The sequence below is a fragment of the Cyprinodon tularosa genome, unplaced genomic scaffold (assembly GCF_016077235.1).
Source record: "Cyprinodon tularosa strain WSP-4 unplaced genomic scaffold, ASM1607723v1 ctg304, whole genome shotgun sequence".
NCBI lineage: Eukaryota > Metazoa > Chordata > Actinopteri > Cyprinodontiformes > Cyprinodontidae > Cyprinodon > Cyprinodon tularosa.
In genome coordinates, this window is record NW_024039013.1 from 1276609 (window position 1) to 1297089 (window position 20481).

Below are 20481 nucleotides of genomic sequence, written 5' to 3' on the forward strand. Positions count from 1 at the left end.
TTTTATATATATATATATATATATATATATATATATATATATATATATATATATATACATATATATATATGCAAAGTTATTTGTAGCAACAGCTATACAGAGAATTCCTAGAGAGAAACACAGCTAAGCATAGAAAAAAACAGACCAAAAGTAGCTCACCAAATGTAGAGTAAATAACCTAGAGGGACAATAATGTTAAAATTTCATTAAATATCAAAACAGTCAGAAATAACTGAAGACAGTTTCAAAATGGAGATGTGTTGAAGTCTGTACTCCAGCCTTTAGGTGCAAAACAGGTAGGGTCGCCATTTTCTTCTTACTTTTTTCTTTTTTGTAATTGTATTTTGCCTATGTTAAAAACAAATTTTTAACTTGTTTAACATCATAAGGTTAGACTTAAGATTTTTTTTTTTTACTTTGATAAACATCAATTAGAACAACATATGTTTTCTTTAGGGATACATTTTTATATAGTATTGGTCTGTAAATAAATGTAACTTTTACGGTTGTGTGTAAAACCAAGTATAAATGTGAAACAACGCATAAATGTAATAAAAAGTATTTGCCTTTAGGGAAGCAGGTCTAACTTATACAGTAATGTAACCCATCAACTTCTGAGTCATTTAGCACTTAGACATGGTGCAATTCTACATGGTATTGGAAGAGGGTCCCAAAACACTACTTAAAAAAGCATATATAAGAACGTGCTTTTGTTTTCACAGCAGAAATGGTGGCAATAACACTAAGCTTACAAAGGGTAGAGGAGGTTAGACCAGACAGGGTGGTGGTATGCACACATTCCAAAGCAGTTTTAGAAACTATTCGGGGAGAAGGAAATAATTGAAAAGATTCAGAATTAGAAATCCAGCACAGTCTATTTAGATTATATAGGGGTGGACCTGATATTTGGTTATATTGGGTTCCATCACATGAAGCTGTAAAAGGCAATGAAAAAGCGGATATATTAGCAAAAAAGGGCTTTAGAGGGAACAATAACAATTAGAAAAGATAAGAAAGGAAGAGGATTAAATAAGGTACAAAAATCAGCATTAAATAGAATCATTAATGAGAGAAACAGAAGAGAAGAAGTAATTATCACCAGATTAAGAGTGGGTCATACCTATTTTAATGACAATTTATATTTAATAGGAAGGAAAATAATAATAAATGTGAAGGATGTTGAAAAAAAGAAAATGTAGAACATGTCCTGATGAAGAAACTTATGAACCTGAAAGGGAGAAATTGAGAAGGATGCTTGGAAGGACAGGCAAAGAATGGAGTCTTAAAGGAATATTGGGAAATGAAGGAAAATGAAGGAAAAATAAAAGGATATACACAGATTAAGGAAAGCATTATGTATTTATCTACAGAATACAAAATAAAAAAAATAGAATTTCAATGTAAAGTAATGTTGCTACACACTCATGTACAGTAGGTGGCGGTATGCACCTTAAAGTTACTTGCGATCCGCCATAATAGAAAAGAGGAAGAAGAGCGTGCTTTTATTTTGAAGGACAACCTGCAGTTGGAGAGCGTTACGTCACGTGCGGCGCAAGTCCTTCACCCGTCTTGTTGCTGAGGTCAGCCGCAGGAGCGGATAAGCAACCAGGAAAGGGAGCGGAGCTTGTGGAGGAAACCAGATAATGTACCGGTGATATTTGTTTGACTCTTCCCGTTTTCATACAGGAGTTAGAAAATATTTATTCAGTGTTACGGTTTATTTTTTGCCAGTTTAAATAATTTAGCTATCATGCTGTCTGAGTTAGCCTCTAGCTACCATCATTGCTGAAACATGTGCTAATGTAATTATCAGCGGAAGAATATCAATGTCACCAGCGAGCCTTTGTGTTTGAAATGTGCTTAAAATATTTAAAAGAACAGTGTAGCTTATTAGATGCAAGTTTTAAGTTTTACGAAAACCAATTAATGTTTGTTATGATCTGGTGGTAATAGTGAATGAAATCATAAGAGAATTTTTTTAAAGTTTTTAAACCAATGCTAGTGACAACACCAAACTAAAATAAAGGTTAGAATAAACCATAATAGCAGAATTAGCAAAGAAATTAAATATTGCCAGAAAAACGTATGAAAATAATAAATAGGATCTTTAATCACGAGCTTATTTATTTCTTCTTTCATTCTTTTAATGGAACCAGATATAGAATTTCTACGAGATTTAAAATAGACTGTGAATTTTTTACATCAATGTTTGTTGTAGCTAATTTTTTTTAACTATAATTCATGTGACAATTTAAGATTATTTATAAGCCAAAATTCCAAAATAAAAACAAGCAGATTTCCTTAACAAATTGTATGAATCTTGTGGATGATGCCTTTCAGGTTTTAGTATTTTATTGCAACTGTTATTTAAACATCTAATAGTGTCATATTGGTTCATGTCTATAAAACAGAGGGGGGTATGTTGGAATAATTTCTCAGCAATTTATAAGTGATACAGTTCACCTTATGAATTTATGACTTATGCTAAAAAGTTAGAATCAAATGGGTAATAGAGCCATGTGGTCTAGCCAGGAGTTTCTCAAATCTAATTAGATCTTGCATACTTTACTGATCCCATCATGTAAGCCAGTTCTTATTACACGTTATACTTTGTTTGCTTTGAGTTGATACTGTAAAGATAAAATGAAAATGTTGTGATTATTTAAGTTATCATTCATGATTTCCTTTCATGTAATTGTTAAAAAATGTGTTCATGTTATCGAAATGTTTTGTAATGTTAACCGTTTGCACTTAAAACTGATCCCAGTTCAGGCTTCCTTTGGAATTTGCACGTACTGAACCTCTGAGGCTTTACATAACGGCATCTTTATACCCCCTGAGTTGTCTGAGGTTAAATCTCCGCTGCTGTCGTCCTCAGCGGCTCCGGTGGAATGACGGTGAACATCGACTCGTTGCCAAGTCATGGATAAAGTGCTGCCAAAATGACACAGGAAACCCTGACAAGCTCCCTGCTGTCCATCAAAGCCGCTGCTCTGCGCATGGTTGACCTCCCAGTGTCCGTCTACAGCTCCCTGACACAGGTGAGCATGAGTGTTCATGTGTTTATTTATTGGTAGAGATCACTATGACTGTATTCTTTAAACTTTTAGTGAACACATTTTTAGAAACATAGCTGCACCTTCATGAACCAAATTACACATAACAATTTATATATTTGTCAATCAATATACTCAATCAATGCGTTTTTGCACTATGTTTTTTTTTCTCCCACACTGTTTACATTTCATCACTGTTGCACTTTAAGGAATGGAAATCTTTATTTTACTGCCAAGCTGCTGCTCATGCACTATCTGAAAGCTGTATACAAAATGACAATAAAAGTTGTCTAAGTCTAAATTGCAGAGTTTAATAAGACAGAATAGAAATGCATCAATTAGACAAAGAAAAATCAGATTTACCTCTCACTGGCTCAGATTTGAGATCAGACAAAAAGAAAAATCATATAGTTTTTATAAACTGTTTATTTAATGCATCAAAACTAAGAACACTTACAATTTCATAAATTAAAGACATAAATTTAGAATTAGAATAAGGAAGACATGTAAATGAAATTTGTAAATGAAAGTGACTTCATTATTAAGGGTTGTTTTTTTTCATCTCTTAATAGTTTAACTTTCACATTGCTTTTGTTTATATGTTTCAGGTGAGGAAAAATCCTCTATTTTCTTTTAGTCACCATTTTATTTCTGTGTTTATCCAAGGGGCAGGACTATTTGTTTGATGTAGGTCATGAAGCTGGTCTAATATGATTAGGGCAGTCTGGTTGGAGCAGGTCTTAAAAGTGCAGAGCTCCACCACTAATAAAGCAATCAGTCTATTATAAAGGACACTAAAACGCATGTTCTTTATCATGTTTGAGCCTATTTAAGCTTAATTCTTTATAATATTTAGAAGCACAGTCTCTGCCCAGCCATCTCACTCTGTGTTTAAATACACATTCAGAAGGTTTTTCAGGCTTTCTAAAAATTATATAAGAAAGGTTTAATGATTTCCATAGTTACGAAGCTCTTATTGAAAGTATTCTGGGATTATCAGTCAGTAAAAATTGGTGATAGAAGATGTAGAGCATCGTGGTTTGCATTTAACATCAGCACAGACTTTGGTAATTAGGAGGGGAAAAAAGCTGCAGTGTCTGGTTTGAAAGAAGGGAGAGCTTTCATTCGTCAGATAGAAGCTCTTTTCCTTTGCATTAAATAAGATCAACACATAGCACTGCACCAACATTCAGCATCATACTTCTTTCAATGCTTTGATTGTTTAAACCGCTGGACACTTTGTCCCATAAGTGACTGGGAGGTAAATTAGTTTGTGAATCGTGTTAGTATGTAGCTGATAGTTCTTTGAGTAGACAGCCTTTTTATCTGCTTCTTCGTTTGTAGTTTAATTTCTATAAATCAACTGTTTTGTTTTTTTTTTATGGTAAATATTTGGTTAATGTTTTAGAAATGGATAGTTTTATTATATGGTTCTGGTTTTGCAGATTCAACACTTAAAGCGGACTTCCCCTGTAGAAATATATATATTATAATTTTTGCATTAATAGGGATATTTGAGTGTAAAGATTTTTTCTCTAAAATATTATCTCAACATAATATATATAGGATATGATAAGTTTCCTGTTGAGTCATAAATACATTTTCAAGTTTTAAAACTTGTGCTTTTTGAATTCTAAATACTAAACGGGTTTAAATGTACAATTTTAAAATGTAGTTATAAATGACTTTGGGCCAAATCTCAATGTTTTAAGAACAAGAACCTGTTAGCGATGTTAGCATTAGCATGCTGAAGCCAAAATCCTAACCACTGTAATTTTAATGGTGTGTATATATACATATATAATTAATTGTTAAGGGTTTCTGTCCTCCAGGTGAGCGTCAGCGCCGGCACCAAGAAGCTGGTGGCGGCCACAACCTTGGGTACCATCTCACTCCTCTTCCTCGCTCGCCGCTTTAAAAGGAGGAAGGGCAAAAAGAAGGGTCAGTGGGACCAGGCTGCTTTTGAGTTGGTCTCCCCAGCTGCTGCAGAAAACGGTGAGCTTTCCTGACGCTGCAGCATATTCCTGTTGACTCTGAGGCTCCTCTTAGTACATAAAGCCATTTCCTGGTTTCTGCAACGTTTCATGAGCGCAGTTAAAGGCTCGAGTCTTTTGTGTAATTTTTCCTCACTTCTTCACACTTAAAGTTGTCTACTTCAACCAAATCCTTTAAATCTAAAGATTGTCTGATTTAAAAAGCCAATTTCTCTGTTTAGTCAGTAACATCTTTTTCTGTTTAAACTTTATCTCCTTAGATAACACCAGCCAAGACATCAGTGTCTCCTTCAACTCCAAGAATGGCAGCTCAGCTGGTTCTGGGCTGGTTCTCACCACCAGAGACTACAGTAAACTATCCGGGTCTATGACGAGCCTGGCTTCGGTAAACCTCCCGTCATTTTACATGAACAAAACCAGATTCACTTCTCTGGATTTTAAAACAGGAATCCCTACAAGTATTTCCTATTACTGTGTGAAATTCTGTAATTGTTTGAGGGGTAAGCGTCCTCTTTGTGTCACAAGGTAAAAAGTGTGAACTCGTCCAGCAGCAGCACCTGTGCAAATGAATCCATCAGTTGGGAAGGAGGGAGGGATGCTGATGTGTGCAGCGTGGTCAACTTGTCTGTTACTACACCTGAAAATCTCTACCTTATGGGTGAGGACACGCTGCCATTTAATCATGAGCTTTTAATTTGTCATAACAGTAGACCGCCTGATGTTAGAGCGTGTGTATTCTCTCCCAGGCATGGATTTATTTGAGGAGGCGCTGCAGCACTGGGAGGAGGCGCTGACGTTCAGGAGCAGACAGGGGGACGAAGACACCATCTGCACTTCTGTCAAAACAGGAGCCGGAGATGCAATTGCTGAACAGAGCATGGAGGTAAATCACATTGAACACGTGTTCCTGTGGCACCAGAGCATATTTCTCAGTTGTTGTGGACAAATAGAGCTTCTCTTTAAAGAAGCACCAACTTAAATTAATTTCTTTAGTTGTTAACAAGTAATTGAATCAAGTTGATCCAAACTTAAATCATAAATTAAGTTGAAAAGTAAATTACTTTGGGCAAACTTAATTCCATTACTTGTCACCAATTATAGCCATTCATTTAAACTGGAGCTGCATTTTCTTTTTACTGTATCTGTTGTTAGGGTTTGTTTGATTCGTTAATGAATGGTGTTTTTTTTTTCCCCTCAGAATTATGTGACATTTTCCATCTATATGTAAATTTTACCATGTAAATGGAGGAAGAAAAAGCAATATCGGCTTAAAGGGGTCATAGAATACAAAACTGAGTTTACATTGTCATAGATGAATAACAATAGTTCAGTCTGTGAAATGGACGTACTGAGAAGTTCAAACCCATCAACACCTCCTTTCTCTGCAAATCTCACAATTCTAAACTTCCACCAAAAAACGGGCGAATTCAGACGAAGCGCCGAATTGATGCTAACTCGGGGATGTTGCCTTATTTGGTTCTGGCCTGTACTTTTGTCACACACTGAAATTGACATACAGACCAGCCCACTGGTTCACCATCGTAAATGCAGTGTTCCAGGCTGCACGGAGAAAGGGGGAAAATTTTCAGTCTTCACAAGGATCCGAAGACTGGACAGGCATGGATTATTTTTGTCTATCAGAAGATTCCTGCAAGGTTTGGGTGAAGGCTGCTGGGCTCCTGACTGGCATTCAAACCGAGCCGTGAGCTCAGGGGCTGGTCTGGGAACCCCGGCGGCCGGGGACAGAGTGACCGAACACGACCCAGTGATGGTATCCTTCCGCCCGCCTGCCTTACCGTGCTTCCCCCTGCCCACGGGGTTGTGGCTTCCGGAGCTGACAGCTTGGTTCTGCTGCACTGTATTCGACCAAAATCCCGGATGATTTTGAAATTCCCCCGGGACATTTTTTTAGGTATGAAAAGTAGGATATGTCTGGGAAAAGAAGGACCTCTGGTCACCCTACCATATCAACAATTTGATGTTTCAGTGAGTGAGTGCTTGTTGCTATGATGCGTCTTTGCTCAGCAGCTTCTCTCATTGTCAACCAACCAATCAGCGCACCGCTCATCTAAATATTCATGAGCATACCATAAAAGGAAGAAAACCTGTCGTTTCATTCTGGGGCTTTTAACCAGGCTTGCATTAGGGCTCATAAAACAGCAAATATGCAATTTTCAGCCCAACCAATTAGGGCTGCAACTAACGATTATTTTAAAAATCGATGAATCGGACGATTATTTTTTCGATTAATCGATGAATCGGACAAAAAATATTTTTTATATTAACCTCTTTATTCCAAAATAAACATTATAGACAGAACAAACAAGCACACAAGTACAGGTTGCTCATTAACTGTACTGGTGCAATATGAAAAATAAATGTTTGTGTTAAAACTACGCAAAGAAAATGAGAAATGTAGCTGTACATCCACAAAATATAGGGTACTTTGTTTCATAAAGCGCAAAAAAATACATTTTTGTTTTTAAAAGCCTCTAAGGGGTTCAAACAATAGGCCCCCCCATTTCAACAAATACGTTTTTTTTAGACTAGAAGAGTTCTGCCTTTTAAGACAGGAAAGTACAGCAGTTAAAGTTGCTACTTGAGAAAATACTGAACCATAGAGATAAAAATAGCCCTGTGATTCAAATTATAAATTGCATTTGGAATAAAAATGAGAGAACTAGGGGTGCTAAAAAACACATCCTCCAAAGACAGATATTTACATGGGAATGTGGCAGATAATTAATTGACATATTACTGATCTTGCTGGATTTTATTCTGCTTTACTTCTATAAATTGCAGGATCATCTTTACTTTATCTTTGCCAGAAGATTTAAACTTTAAAAGTCTTGCCCTCATAATTTGCAAGTTAATTTATTTATAAAGTAAATATAAACGCTGCTTAAGCTAATTCAAATGAAATTAAAAGTAAAATAAGTAGCCAACCTTATCACTGTCTGTAACCTACTAACACGGTAAGGAAAGCATCAGATGAGCTACCTGAGAAACTAACGTTACGTTTCCCCACTTTAAAACCAAACAAACATGGTGGTTCCGTGCCATGTTAATTTCTTTTGAAAAAAGTTGCATGTTATCACTTTTTTCGCTTTACAAAGCGCAGGCTATTTTAATTATTGTGATCAATTTGCGCCGTCAATCCCGGTGCATGCGCGCTTCATTTGCAGTCTGGACGCTGAGGCTGACTGCTGCTCTGAGAGGGACTCCTGCGGGAAAACGCGGTTGGGGTGGGGGAGGCGCCCCACGGCAGAGTAGGAACGATACATGCTTTCACGTAAGAGTCTCCAAAAGCCGCCAGTGACACCGAAAAAAGTCGCCAGATTTGTCGCTAGTCGCTTTTTTGAAAAATAGTCGCTGGAGGGGTCTGAAAAGTCGCTGAGTTGGCAACACTGCACCTGCGGCGCTGACTCGCTCTGCCGTATTTTTTTTTCTTCCTCTTTCAGTCAAGAGGCAGTGATGACGGCGCAGCGGATGACGCAATAATCGCGCGACACAACTAATCGATGATGAAATTCGTTGCCAACGCTTTTAAAAGTCGATTTTTATCGATTTTATCGATTCGTTGTTGCAGCCCTACAACCAATGTTACACGTCCTTTTCAGAGACCTTAATGATCAGCACCAAATACCCTATATAATCATTCTATCACCCCCTTAAAAATTAGTCCAAAACTATCAACATCACGCATAGAATCAGTTAGACTGGGGTTGTTAACACATTTTAATTTCAAACTTAACATTGACACCCAGGAGAGTACTTAATACTCGATAACATTGGAATAAAAATATGACAAATGAAAGGGATAAAAAAATACACAAAAAAAACTCTTTTTTTCAACATGGCATATACATTCTCTGCAGATTCAAATGTGCAAATAAATGCAAAATAGTTAACCTAAATATAACACAATTTGGTTTTATTTTAAGGTCATCTGAAGAATTATTCTTTTAACGTGTAAAGAAGACTCGCATCTAAATTTAAGAATGCCAAAAATGTGCAAAGAAACCCTTGACTCTAGTATCAGTACCATACCAAATACATATCCAGATAGGCTGTATTAGAATTTATGCTTTTTGGAGAATCAATATTGTTGACAACCTTAGATTAGACTGAGCTTTATAGAAGCTGTATGGGTCGATCGGTAGTAAAGGACTTAAAAACATTTCTGAGGCTATCAAGTCTTAGGTTAAATAAAGAGGGTGGATATTAGGACAGTGCTCAGCCAGTTCCTGTCTGCATCGTTAACGATTGACTGTGCCTCTCCTCTGTTCAGGACGTCATCAGCGCAGAGTTTATCCTCAGGCTGAAGTCTCTGCTGCAGCGGGCTTATCGCCTGCAGGAGGAGTTTGAGGGAGTGCTAGGGATGTCGGAGCCTTCGTCCCACAGCAGCAGCCAGGGTGAGTCACATATGCAGCTGTGTCATTCTTCACAGAGCAAAGCTGTAGTCCTTGTCTGTCTCATCCAAAGGCTGTCTGAACTCTGCAGGGTTAATCTGAAATATGTATTCAGCTCTAAATGCAGTGGGTTTGCTTTTTCAATTTGTCATTTAAAGTTGTTTGTTTATCAATCTGTCCATTAGTTTATTTTTAAATCTATTTTCTAGTTTTTTATATATATATATATATATATATATATATATATATATATCCCGTTTCTTTAATCCATTAGTTTGTCTATCATCCTTCTTTGTCAGTTTATTAATCTCTCCTTTCCTGCCCCAACAATCTGCTCATCCATTTTTGTCCATCTTTCTGTTCATCCATTTATCTTTTCATGTCAATGTCTATAAAACTGTTATAAATTTGCTTATTTTGCCAGCATAGATTCAGAATTTGTCTAGAATTTAAAAATGAATGTGTAGAAGTCACATTTGCAGAAATGAACTCCATGTTTCATGTTAGAGGGTTTTTATCTCCACTTTTTGATCAGTTTGATGCAGAAAAAGTCAAGTAAGGAAATGAAGTGCAGAGAACAAATACAGTGTGATATATCTCCCTGCATTTACAGATTCTATATGCAAAGAAACTCAGTTTAGCGCCATATGCCAATACTGGAAACGCCTCAAACTCACGAGTTTTGTGAATGTTTTTATGCCCCCCAACCCAACAGATCAAATGGCGGACCTTCTGGCCAGAGAGGACCTGGACGACGTCTGTCTTAGAGACAGCCTCAGCATCGCTTCAAATGACTCTTTTGTGTCTGCAGCCGAGGTAGGAAACACAAAACATTTCTCTGCAGACTCTCTGATTGGAGTAAAGATTTTAGATTCTTCTTCATTTAAAGGTGCAGTAGGAGATCTTTTCTAACACATTTTTTACCATGTGGCTTAAAGATCTCCCCACAGCAGTGAAATAGAACGTCTGCAGGTGAAACTAAAATAAATAATCAATGACTAACCTCAACCAATCACAAAAGACTGTCCGTTGTACAGGATTGGTTCCTAACACGTCAATCATGGACGTCTTCTTGTCCCTCGCCCCTGTGCGTGTACCCTGACACGTGAACGAATCGACCCCCCAATGCTCGTGCAGGACCCCGTCGCTCTGTCTCCAGCCCCGGAGCTCACAGCTCGGTTCTGCTGCACTGTAGTCGACCAAAATCCTGGATGAATTTGAAATTCCCTTGGACATTTTTTATTTGGTGTGAAAAGTAGTACATTTCCAGGAAAAAGAAGACATCTGGTCATCCTATTCACACCTAAAGCAGCAAGCGCAGCAAAAACGGGCTTGCTGCTTCATTTTTTATGCTTGTACACGCGCTGCTGAAGCATCTTTGCTGCTTTGGCTACACGATGGAAAAAGTGGGTGTGATGCGCGTTGGGCAGAGCTACCCTATCCTTTCTTTGCCTGGAACAATAGCAGCTATATTTGCTGTGATCGGTCTGTAAAAAGTAGTTTGAATCTATTTGTACTGCCTTCAAATATTATATCTCAGACCCCCGTAGACGGGCGGTGTGTTGTCACTAGGAATCCCATTCAACAGCAGCCTAAGGCCCGGTCGCCTCCTCGCGGCTGGCCGTGGCGGCTGGAAAGCCTTTTTTATGTCCGTAATCCAAGCTTGTTGGAACCGTTTTTTCCAAGATCACCTACGGCACCTTTCATGGGAGTTTTTGTAATTTTTTTTACTGTGAATGTTATTAATGGCGCTCCATTAAACCAGATCTTATTCTTTTAAAACAGTTTTGGACTTTAATATCTCACTTATCAAGTTTTATTTTATTTTTATTGTACATGAGCTTTTGTTTCTGATTGATGCATCTAATGGCATCGAAACGAGGAATTCCAGTAAACATGGAAAACGTCTAAAAGCGTCTTTAACCTTGTAGCAACGACTGATCTGCAGCATGAGGTTGACTGGAATAGCTGCAGCTTCACCACCTGCTGATAACCAGAAACTGGTTTATCTTCTTTTCTCATTAACTCTCCGTAGGGGCGTGAGCTTAGCATCCGGTGCTATTGTTGGCCTTGAACCACAGAGTGCAGAAATAAACTGCTTGTTAGGAATAATTATCTTGAAGAGATTCTAGTTTGGATTTTTTATTTTTATTAGGTAAAGGGTTCAGAGGAGGGTTTTAAATGTTTGACAAAGAATCTTAGTGGACATGGGCTTATATAAAAAACCTAAAATACCTGTGGCACCTTAAGTACTGGAGCAGACTGTGAGGAAATGATTGTAAAGAAATAGAATATGATTCTGGCATTGTTTATGTGGTATATTCATCCCATTTCTGTTTTGTGAAGAAGCTTTAAGTGCCTCATTTTCCTTTACCTTTACAAACCGTATTGTTTTTTTTTACTGGATTTCTTGGATTGGGGAAGTCTTTGTGAACTTGAGTTTTTAGCCCTTTTAGCAGTCACTCTGAGCCTCAACCCTGATGTCGTCTATTATCACATTTTAGTGGTGTATCAAGCTCTGTGATGTCTGTTTTAAGGTGTATCCCTTTGTCAATTTTGTTTCCAGTGTTTACTGTCAATAAAGCGGATGGAGATAAATACAATTTTTTAATGAGGAATACTTTACAGCAGATGTATTAAGTTTTTTACATTCCTCTAAGCAACAAAGACTATGCTAATATTTTACCCGAAGACCACAGTTTAATGCATTTGGATGTTGGGCATCAGCAATATTTATTTTCTCTGTGAAAAGTTGATAAACCTGGAGAATTTTAACATGCCTAGAAAATGTTATTTTTACCTTTACAGCATCTAAAATGGAAACTGTTTCTGTTTGGCTCAGATGTCGGAGCACAGAGATCTAAGGAGCACTTTTCCTCTGGGACATCATCCGTTTTACGAGGAGGCGCTGCAGATGGCCGAGGAGGGCAAGATTTCCTGCAGGGTGCTTCGGTAAGAATCCTCAGGAACTCCGGTTAGAGGGAACATTATCAGCCTCAGAGCCTGTCTGGGATGCTGTTTTAGATTGGTGTTAAGATGTTCCACACTTTAGAGGAAGTGGTTCAAAGCTCAGCTGAAAATAGTTTGGAACTTTCAGTTAAATCCCTGAAAAAGTGAGAGAGGCCATGAAAAACCCAGAAAGAAAGAGTTCTAGCTGGATATTTCAGCCTTTCCCCTTCTAAATCCAGCTTATTCAGCTTTCTTTGGAATTTATAATCCAAACTTTCTGGTTGTTTGATCAAAGGATTGTTCTATTGTGTTTGTGTATTTTTTATATTTGGCTGTCAGAAATCCTTGTTTTTAAAAGTAAACGGATATCAGTTTGATCGACGTGGGAGACAACATGTACAGGTGCTGGTCATAAAATTAGAATATCATGAAAAAGTAGATTGATTTCAGTAATTCCATTTAAAAAGTGAAACTTGTATATTATATTCATACATTACATACAAACTCATATATTTCAGATGTTTATTTTGTTTAATTTTGATGATTACAAATGACAACAAATGAAAATCTCAAATTCATCATATCAGAAAATTAGAATATTACTGAAGACCAATAAAAACAAATGATTTATAGAAATGTTGGCCAACTGAAAAGTATGAACATGAAAAGTATGAGCATGTACAGCACTCAGTATTTAGTTGGGCCTCCTTTGGCCTGTATTACTGCAGCAATGCGGCGTGGCATGGAGTCGATCAGTCTGTGGCACTGCTCAGGTGTTATGATAGCCCAGGTTGCTCTAATAGTGGCTTTTAGCTCTTCTGAATTGTTGGGTCTGGTGTATTGCATCTTCTTCTTCACAATACCCCATAGATTTTCTATGGGGTTAAGGTCAGGAGAGTTTGCTGGCCAATTAAGAACAGGGATACCATGGTCCTTCAACCAGGTACTGGTAGCTTTGGCACTGTGTGCAGGTGCCAAGTCCTGTTGGAAAATGAAATCTGCATCTCCAAAAAGTTGGTCAGCTGCAGGAAGCATGAAGTGCTCTAAAACTTCCTGGTATGTGGCTGCGTTGACCCTGGACCTCAGAAAACACAACGGACCAACACCAGCAGATGACATGGCACCCCAAACCATCACTGACTGTGGAAACTTTACACTGGACTTCAAGCAACGTGGATGAAGTGCGACAGCAGAAACCCATGTCTTTCATACGTCTGTGTGTGGTGGTTCTTGAAGCACTCACTCCAGCTGCAGTCCACTCTTTGTGAATCTCCCCCACATTTTTGAATGGGTTTTGTTTCACAATCCTCTCCAGGGTGCGGTTATCTCTCTTGCTTGTACACTTTTTTCGACCACATCTTTTCCTTCCCTTCGCCTCTCTATTAATGTGCTTGGACACTGAGCTCTGTGAACAGCCAGCCTCTTTAGCGATGACCTTTTGTGTCTTGCCCTCCTTGTGCAAGGTGTCGATGGTCGTCTTTTGGACAACTGTCAAGTCAGCAGTCTTCCCCATGATTGTGTAGCCTATAGAACTAGACTGAAAGACCATTTAAAGGCTTTTGCATGTGGTTTGAGTTAATTAGCTGATTAGAGTGTGGCACCAGGGGCCATCAATTTTGAACCTTTTCACAATATTCTAATTTTCTGATATGATGAATTTGAGATTTTCATTTGTTGTCATTTGTAATCATCAAAATTAAACAAAATAAACATCTGAAATATATGAGTTTGTATGTAATGTATGAATATAATATACAAGTTTCACTTTTTAAATGGAATTACTGAAATCAATCTACTTTTTCATGATATTCTAATTTTATGACCAGCACCTGTATATGACAAATATTACCTGTGATATGAAAAATATTCATGTTTGTGCATAAAATGCAGTTATTTTGTTTTTACAATCCTTGTTTCCTGGGAGAATTTAAATAGTTCATATCCAGCTGTGAAGAAACTGTTCCTGTGCCACAATATGTACATCCAGATTTATCACAGCAAGCCTCAAACAGTCAGATAGAGAGGGATCTGTGTGCAACTGCATGAGTTTAGAGATATTATGTTATCTGAGCATCTTATCCTTTTATCAAAAAAGGAACACATCCAGGACAGGCCTTAGCTTGTCTTTGTGAAAAGCTTTTTATTGTTATTCTGAGAGATCAGACTCAAACTTGGCCCTTTTCATCACACTAGACAAACATTTTAGTTTCTTATACTTGTGTGGAGACTGAGCTTAGACTGGTGGGGTTTTTTAGGTGCGCTGATACTTTGTAGTGATATATCTTTACAAACCATCTGCCTTGTTTTCATGCTGCAGCAAAGCAGTCAGGTGAATAAGAGTTCACAGCACATCCTAGCCATGCCCAGTTCAACCCTAATCCCTCTAATGAACTGAATAATGCAGCCTATAAAGGGGAGCTAATTTTACATTTCTGGGAATTTTAAGGGCATGAATCGGAAAAGGAAAAAGTTACCTTTTAAAGCTGTGTAATGGACCTTAAAAGGTATAGTGGAGGATTTTCGGGAATTTAAAAACAAAAATAAAATAAATGCACATGCACAACCCTGTACCCGCTGTCGAGAGAGAACGCCTATTAAATGCATGTGATAGCATGCATGAGCCCATTTCTCCTCTAGGAGGTGCGGGGATGTAATAAGCCGGTCGCTCCGGTGGATCTCATCTCACCCATATTTATATATAAGACGTTTCCTGCAAATAATACTACTGGAACATTCAAAAATATCATGACAAGCTTGTATGTGTATCTGGGTGCTGCAATGGAAATTTGGACATCTTTGCGCGCTAAATGAGGATCTGTGGCCACCGTTTAACTACTAACGATCCAAATTACAAAAAACTTTACTTCCCTGAAATGTTACAGTGTAGAGGTAGATAACTTTTACTAGCAGTGTGAAATGGATTTCTCCAAATAGCATGCCAAACTTTACCCGTCGAGTAGAAGCTTTGCAGCCGAGGTAACAGTGGGGAGCCCGACCTGTGCCCTGAAAGCACAGGTCGGGCTCCCCACTGTCACCTCGGAGGACCACTTATTTAGATGAAGCACCTGGAAAAAAACATCCTCCACTATACCTTTAAAGGTACACTATGCAACCGGTGTTGATTTTCCAGTGAGGCTCCCTCCAGAGGGCGAAAGTAAAAGTGCACTGTCGTAAATATGCTCAGCTGTTCTCCTGGTTTCTCCGTCAAGCCAAGCGCGGTTGTTTTGAGCTTAGCAGTGAATGACTAATGCTGCGTTCACACTGGACGTAGCTGGCGCGACAGAAGCAGCGAGTTTACATGCAAAGTCAATGGTTGACGCGCGTCAAGGCGCAACAAAAGGTCCCGCTGCGCGTTTTGAGCACCAGGCGCAGCACGTCTGAGCAGCTGAAGCAGCGCATCGGGCGCGTTTAACGCAGGGAGAGAGACACAGCGCTGATGATCACTCCTCTTAAACAGTTTATTGACGCCTAAATTAACTTAAAATGCAGAAATCTGCCGGCAGAATATGCAGTTTGGATTATTTAGATGAAAAACACCTACCAGCTGCCGCGGTGAACCGCTGCTGATGAAGGGATCCATACTGTCGGCGCCCCGCTGGTATGTGGGGGTCTGAGCGGCTCCGACAGAAAAAATATTGAAGGCAGGATAATAATCTGAATGAACTGACGGCACTGATTACGTTTTCAGGTGTATTTTCTCACTTAAACACATATTAAAACTACTTTATTCCCATTGATCACAGCAAATATAGCTGCAAGGCAGAGAAAGGATAGTGAAGCTCCGCCCAACGCGCGTCAGACACACTTTTGCACCGCGCAGCCAGAGCAGCAAAGCTGCTTCAGCCACGCGTCAGAACTAAACTGGTACAAGCAGTAAAAATGAAGCAGCAGACGCGATTTTGCTGCTTTTGCTGCGTGAACGTAGCATAACTGCACAAGGATCGCCACTGTGCTAGCAACGAGAATGCTTTTAACTGGGGGGTGTAGCAGTTCTCGCCGTAAAGCAAGACTGACTCTCACGAGACTTCTGAGCCTGTGGGTGCGGGTCGGTGCTCCTGCAGTTGCAAGTGCAGTATTTCCCCCACAGACCACCAGGGCGGCCGAGAATACCTTTGTTCAACCTGAAATTACTCATTTAGTCATCCATAACGTTATGGAACACATTAATTAACTGAAAAATGTTGCATAGTGTCCCTTTAAATAAATGGAAAAAATCCACTGTTGTGCTTTTTCAGTTTGGAACTGATGAAAAGCTCTGCATGACATGGTCCAATTTTAACTTCAGCTATATTCTCTCAACCATTAGAGAACTAGAGAAACAACTGAGATTATTTTCTTTTATGCTCATACAAGCATCAGCTGTTTTTGGTGGCATTATCTGAATTATTTTTTCTGATTGATCTTATTTTTTTTTTAGAACTGAAATACTGGAGTGTCTCGGCGACTTGGACTTCCTGGCTAAGCTGCACTGTGTTCGGCAAGCATGTGAGGTACGCTCTAACTTCATCTCAGATGCCATACTGGAATCTGCTGCAGTTTAATCTGTATGTCTTGAAAAGATTGTCCATTGTATATATATTTTTTTTTCTTTAGCTCATCTTGAGCGACAGGTCGACTAGAACATTCCTCGCTGACACTGGGAAGAAAATCCTGTCTTCAATAATAGTCAAAGCTCAGAAAGTAAGGTCTAAAACATGGCTCATGTCTGGAGTTCACTTTAATGCTGGTGAAGTTCTCCTCTTATGGGCGACTTTCTCTTTTTTTTTTTAGAGTCCAAAAAGATTTGAAGAAGTGTTTGAGGAGTTGATTTTCTTTCTGGAGCAAACGGATCATTGGGAAGACACAGAGTTGGAACTCGCTTCTAGAGGGGTGTGTTGGAAAACTATTTTTGATATTAATCACTCCTAACAGCATTAAAAAAAGCTGGGATTCTCATCTTTCTATTTCAGTTTATTATGTTTCACACTCTTTCTCACCAGGTTAGGCATTTAAACTTCTATGACGTTGTTCTGGACTTTATCCTGATGGATTCCTTTGAGGACCTGGAAAATCCTCCCATCTCCATCCAGAACGTGATCAACAACCACTGGCTTAACAGCTCCTTTAAAGAGACGGTGATTTAAAGACTAGTTTTCACAGCCTGCAAAAAAATTCTGTGTCAGGCATTCTGTTAATCGGTTTCATTTTATAGGCAGTGGCATCAAGCTGCTGGTCGGTACTGAAGCAGAAGAGACAGCACTTGAAGGTATGAGTCTTTTCTTTTACGGCAAGACTGAGCCTTTTTTCCTCCCAAATTCATCTGTCTGGACTTTTTTTCTAGGTGTCCAACGGCTTCATCGCCCATTTCTACACGGTGTGTGAACAGATCAGCCCAGTCCTGGCATGGGGCTTCCTGGGCCCAAAGAGCTCTCTGCACGAGTTCTGCTGCTTCTTTAAGGTCAGCTTATAGTTAGTTGTCTTGTCAACAGATTCACTCCTGAGGCCTCAACATAATAGCTTTTATTTATACCGAGATTGAGTCATATGTGGATTCCTCTAAAATACATTGAAGATTTTTGGTTATGTTATAAAATGCCATAAAGTCGAGGGCAGCTATGTTTTTACCATGAAGCTCATCTTTTGTCTGTCCTGCAGGACCAGGTGCTTCACTTCCTGAAGGACGTTTTTGACCTGGATAAAGTGCGTTACTCCTCAGTGGAGACCCTGGCAGAGGACATGCTCCATCTCCTGCACCGGCGTTCTGAGCTGCTGTTGGCCTACCTGGGAGCCGACGCTCTGCGGCCCCTCAGTGGCTGCAGCCCCCTGCAGGTGCAGCTGGTCCCCAGCAATTTGCTGGAGGCACAAGTACAGTAACCTGCCAATTGAATCCACTGACTTCAACCATCGGACCAAAGAAAGTTCCTTTCCAAACCATGAAGTGTAAAACAGACTTGCTGTGTGCTTTGTGGGTCTGCCTTCATCAGTGTCCTCTTTTCTCAGTGCCATAGTAGTGAAATATCACTCAGCAATTTGTACTTTTAGCCTGGGGTGTTGCGCTTTGTAAATGAACTTCTATTTATTGCAGTTGCGAGCCATTAAACACTACAGGGAAAGTATTTGCTCATCTGTCTGAATAGAAAGCCAAAAGAAGCAGGGTTTATTTCAGGTGTTGCATTGATCTGCAAGAGCTTCAAACATGCAGTAGGCGTCATCTTTATGTAATGTGTTCATCTTCCTGAACACTAGCAATGCAATAATAGATTTATATGCTATTTAGCACCATTGTTGCTGTAAACTACTTGAAAAGGGAAAGTTTCCTTCTGACTGAAGAAGCTGACAGTCTGATATAAAACTAGTTGGGCTGTGAGCAGCTTGTGCCGGTCCCTTTTTACTGAGCACAAGAAGCCTTACCATGAAAGCTATTATGTCACTAAATATCAGCTGAAAAACATCTTCCTTCTGGGGAATATGATTGACTGCCATGCAGAGAAAGCTCACGTCAAAGCTTGTGTGTTGGTGTAAATTTTTTTTTCTCCCTCACAAGTCAGAACCACCAACACCTTTGACTTAATACAGTCACTCCAGGATAAAAAGGGAAAACATCAATTTTCAAAGTAATTTGTGATTAGCATCTATTGTAACATGTTTTAGTCAATATTAGCTGTTAAAAAATAGATGGTGAATATTTAAAATACATTGACTGTTGTAATATAATCTAAACACCATCAATATCAATTGTCACAACTTTAGACTGTTGGTATCCAATATTAAAATATTGCCAATAGAGAGAAAGTTGTCTGCTGTACTTGATTCTGGCATGTTCTTTGAGTTGATCATTATCCTCACCAAAACAGTTGGAGAGGATTCAGGTCTGGGGGATAAAGAGCCATAGAAAGCAGCTTTTAACTATTGAAAAACCTTCTGGTTAATTCTAGCAGTAAATTATGGAAGAGCATAAGGGCCACTAGGGGGAATAAAAAAAAAGTCAGAATTCTGACTTTCTCACAATTCTGACTTTGATCCCAGAATTTAGGATCTTGATGTAGATGGGCACCATCAAAGAACAGATGTGGGGGCACTCAGCTTCACTGTCAAAGATGTGAGTCGTTAGGGAGGGCCAGTAACACATTGGTGGAAATTGACGCAATTACGCAACTTTTTACGTGCCAAGGGATCCCTGGTGATGCCATTTCACTAATGGAAGAGCAGAAGGTGATTAAAACAAGAGAGCTAGTTTAGTCTTTAAAACAGACATGGCTACAGCGTGATGCTAACATGTTTGTTAGCTGTTAGAATTCTGACTTTTTTTCCTCACACTGAAATGAAATTAAATCAGTTAACCTTATTTTTTCCAATGATTAGTATTTTGCTCTCCAGCAGGGGGCACCAGATCATTACAAAAATATACTAGAATATCAGAAGTAAATGCTTTAGTTTAATTAGGGGCCCACAGTATCACACCTCCACTACTGTATGTTACAGTGGACCTGAGCTTTCTTTCCGTAGATTCCTCTGTTCTCTACCAAAGTTATATCAGGCTTCTGTTGGTGCTGGCAGAAGAGGAGAGGCTGTCTTCCACTTAAGCTTTGGATTTTCATCTTTCTTTTATTTTGTGTTAAATACAGGTCACCATCTGACCTGGTTAGGTATTTATAAAAATTGTGTGCACTAGGAAAACTTTGTTTATTCGTTTAAAGTTCCTAAGTGAAAGATATCCAAGATGCTTTAGTCGCATTATACAAAACAGTTGGCAAAAATGATCCCATCCTTCTGAGTCCTACAGGAACAACAATTTCACTGAATCACTGTCCTGAAAATTATTCAGAAAAATTGAAGATTTTTAATTTACAAATTTAACCGATGATCTGGTGGTGGGATAAAAACTAGATGTAGTTGCAACATAGTATTACGATTCTTGATCATTAGATCAGTAGCTTTGCAGGACTTGGGGCTCACATTAATTTCTACATTAACTTAAAAAAAATAAAGTTTGTATACAAGTTAAAACATGTTTATTTTAAGGTTAGACCTGTGGCATATATTCACTTCAAAAGGGGAAAAAAAGTGACTGTAAATGAAGCAAATAAAAAG

At 38.8% G+C, this 20481-nt stretch overlaps 1 protein-coding gene across 3 annotated transcripts; it reads left to right on the top strand.

Annotated features, from left to right (window-relative positions):
• The first annotated feature begins 1495 nt into the window (after positions 1–1495).
• On the top strand, positions 1496–20480 carry miga1 (mitoguardin 1). Of its 3 annotated transcripts, none has more exons than XM_038291938.1 (16): positions 1496–1645; positions 2879–3041; positions 4889–5051; positions 5311–5435; positions 5576–5708; positions 5797–5933; positions 9342–9465; positions 10178–10278; positions 12305–12414; positions 16829–16901; positions 17005–17091; positions 17182–17282; positions 17396–17525; positions 17603–17656; positions 17732–17848; positions 18046–20480. In XM_038291938.1, the coding sequence occupies exons 2-16, from the start codon at positions 2943–2945 to the stop codon at positions 18262–18264; spliced, it is 1773 nt and encodes a 590-aa protein (XP_038147866.1). In that variant the 5' UTR covers positions 1496–1645; positions 2879–2942; the 3' UTR covers positions 18265–20480. The 3 variants fall into 3 exon arrangements, with proteins under 3 accessions (XP_038147866.1, XP_038147863.1, XP_038147865.1); XM_038291935.1 differs by having other exon boundaries at positions 17182–17280; positions 17391–17525; XM_038291937.1 differs by having other exon boundaries at positions 1523–1651; positions 17182–17280; positions 17391–17525.
• Position 20481: the final 1 nt, after the last annotated feature.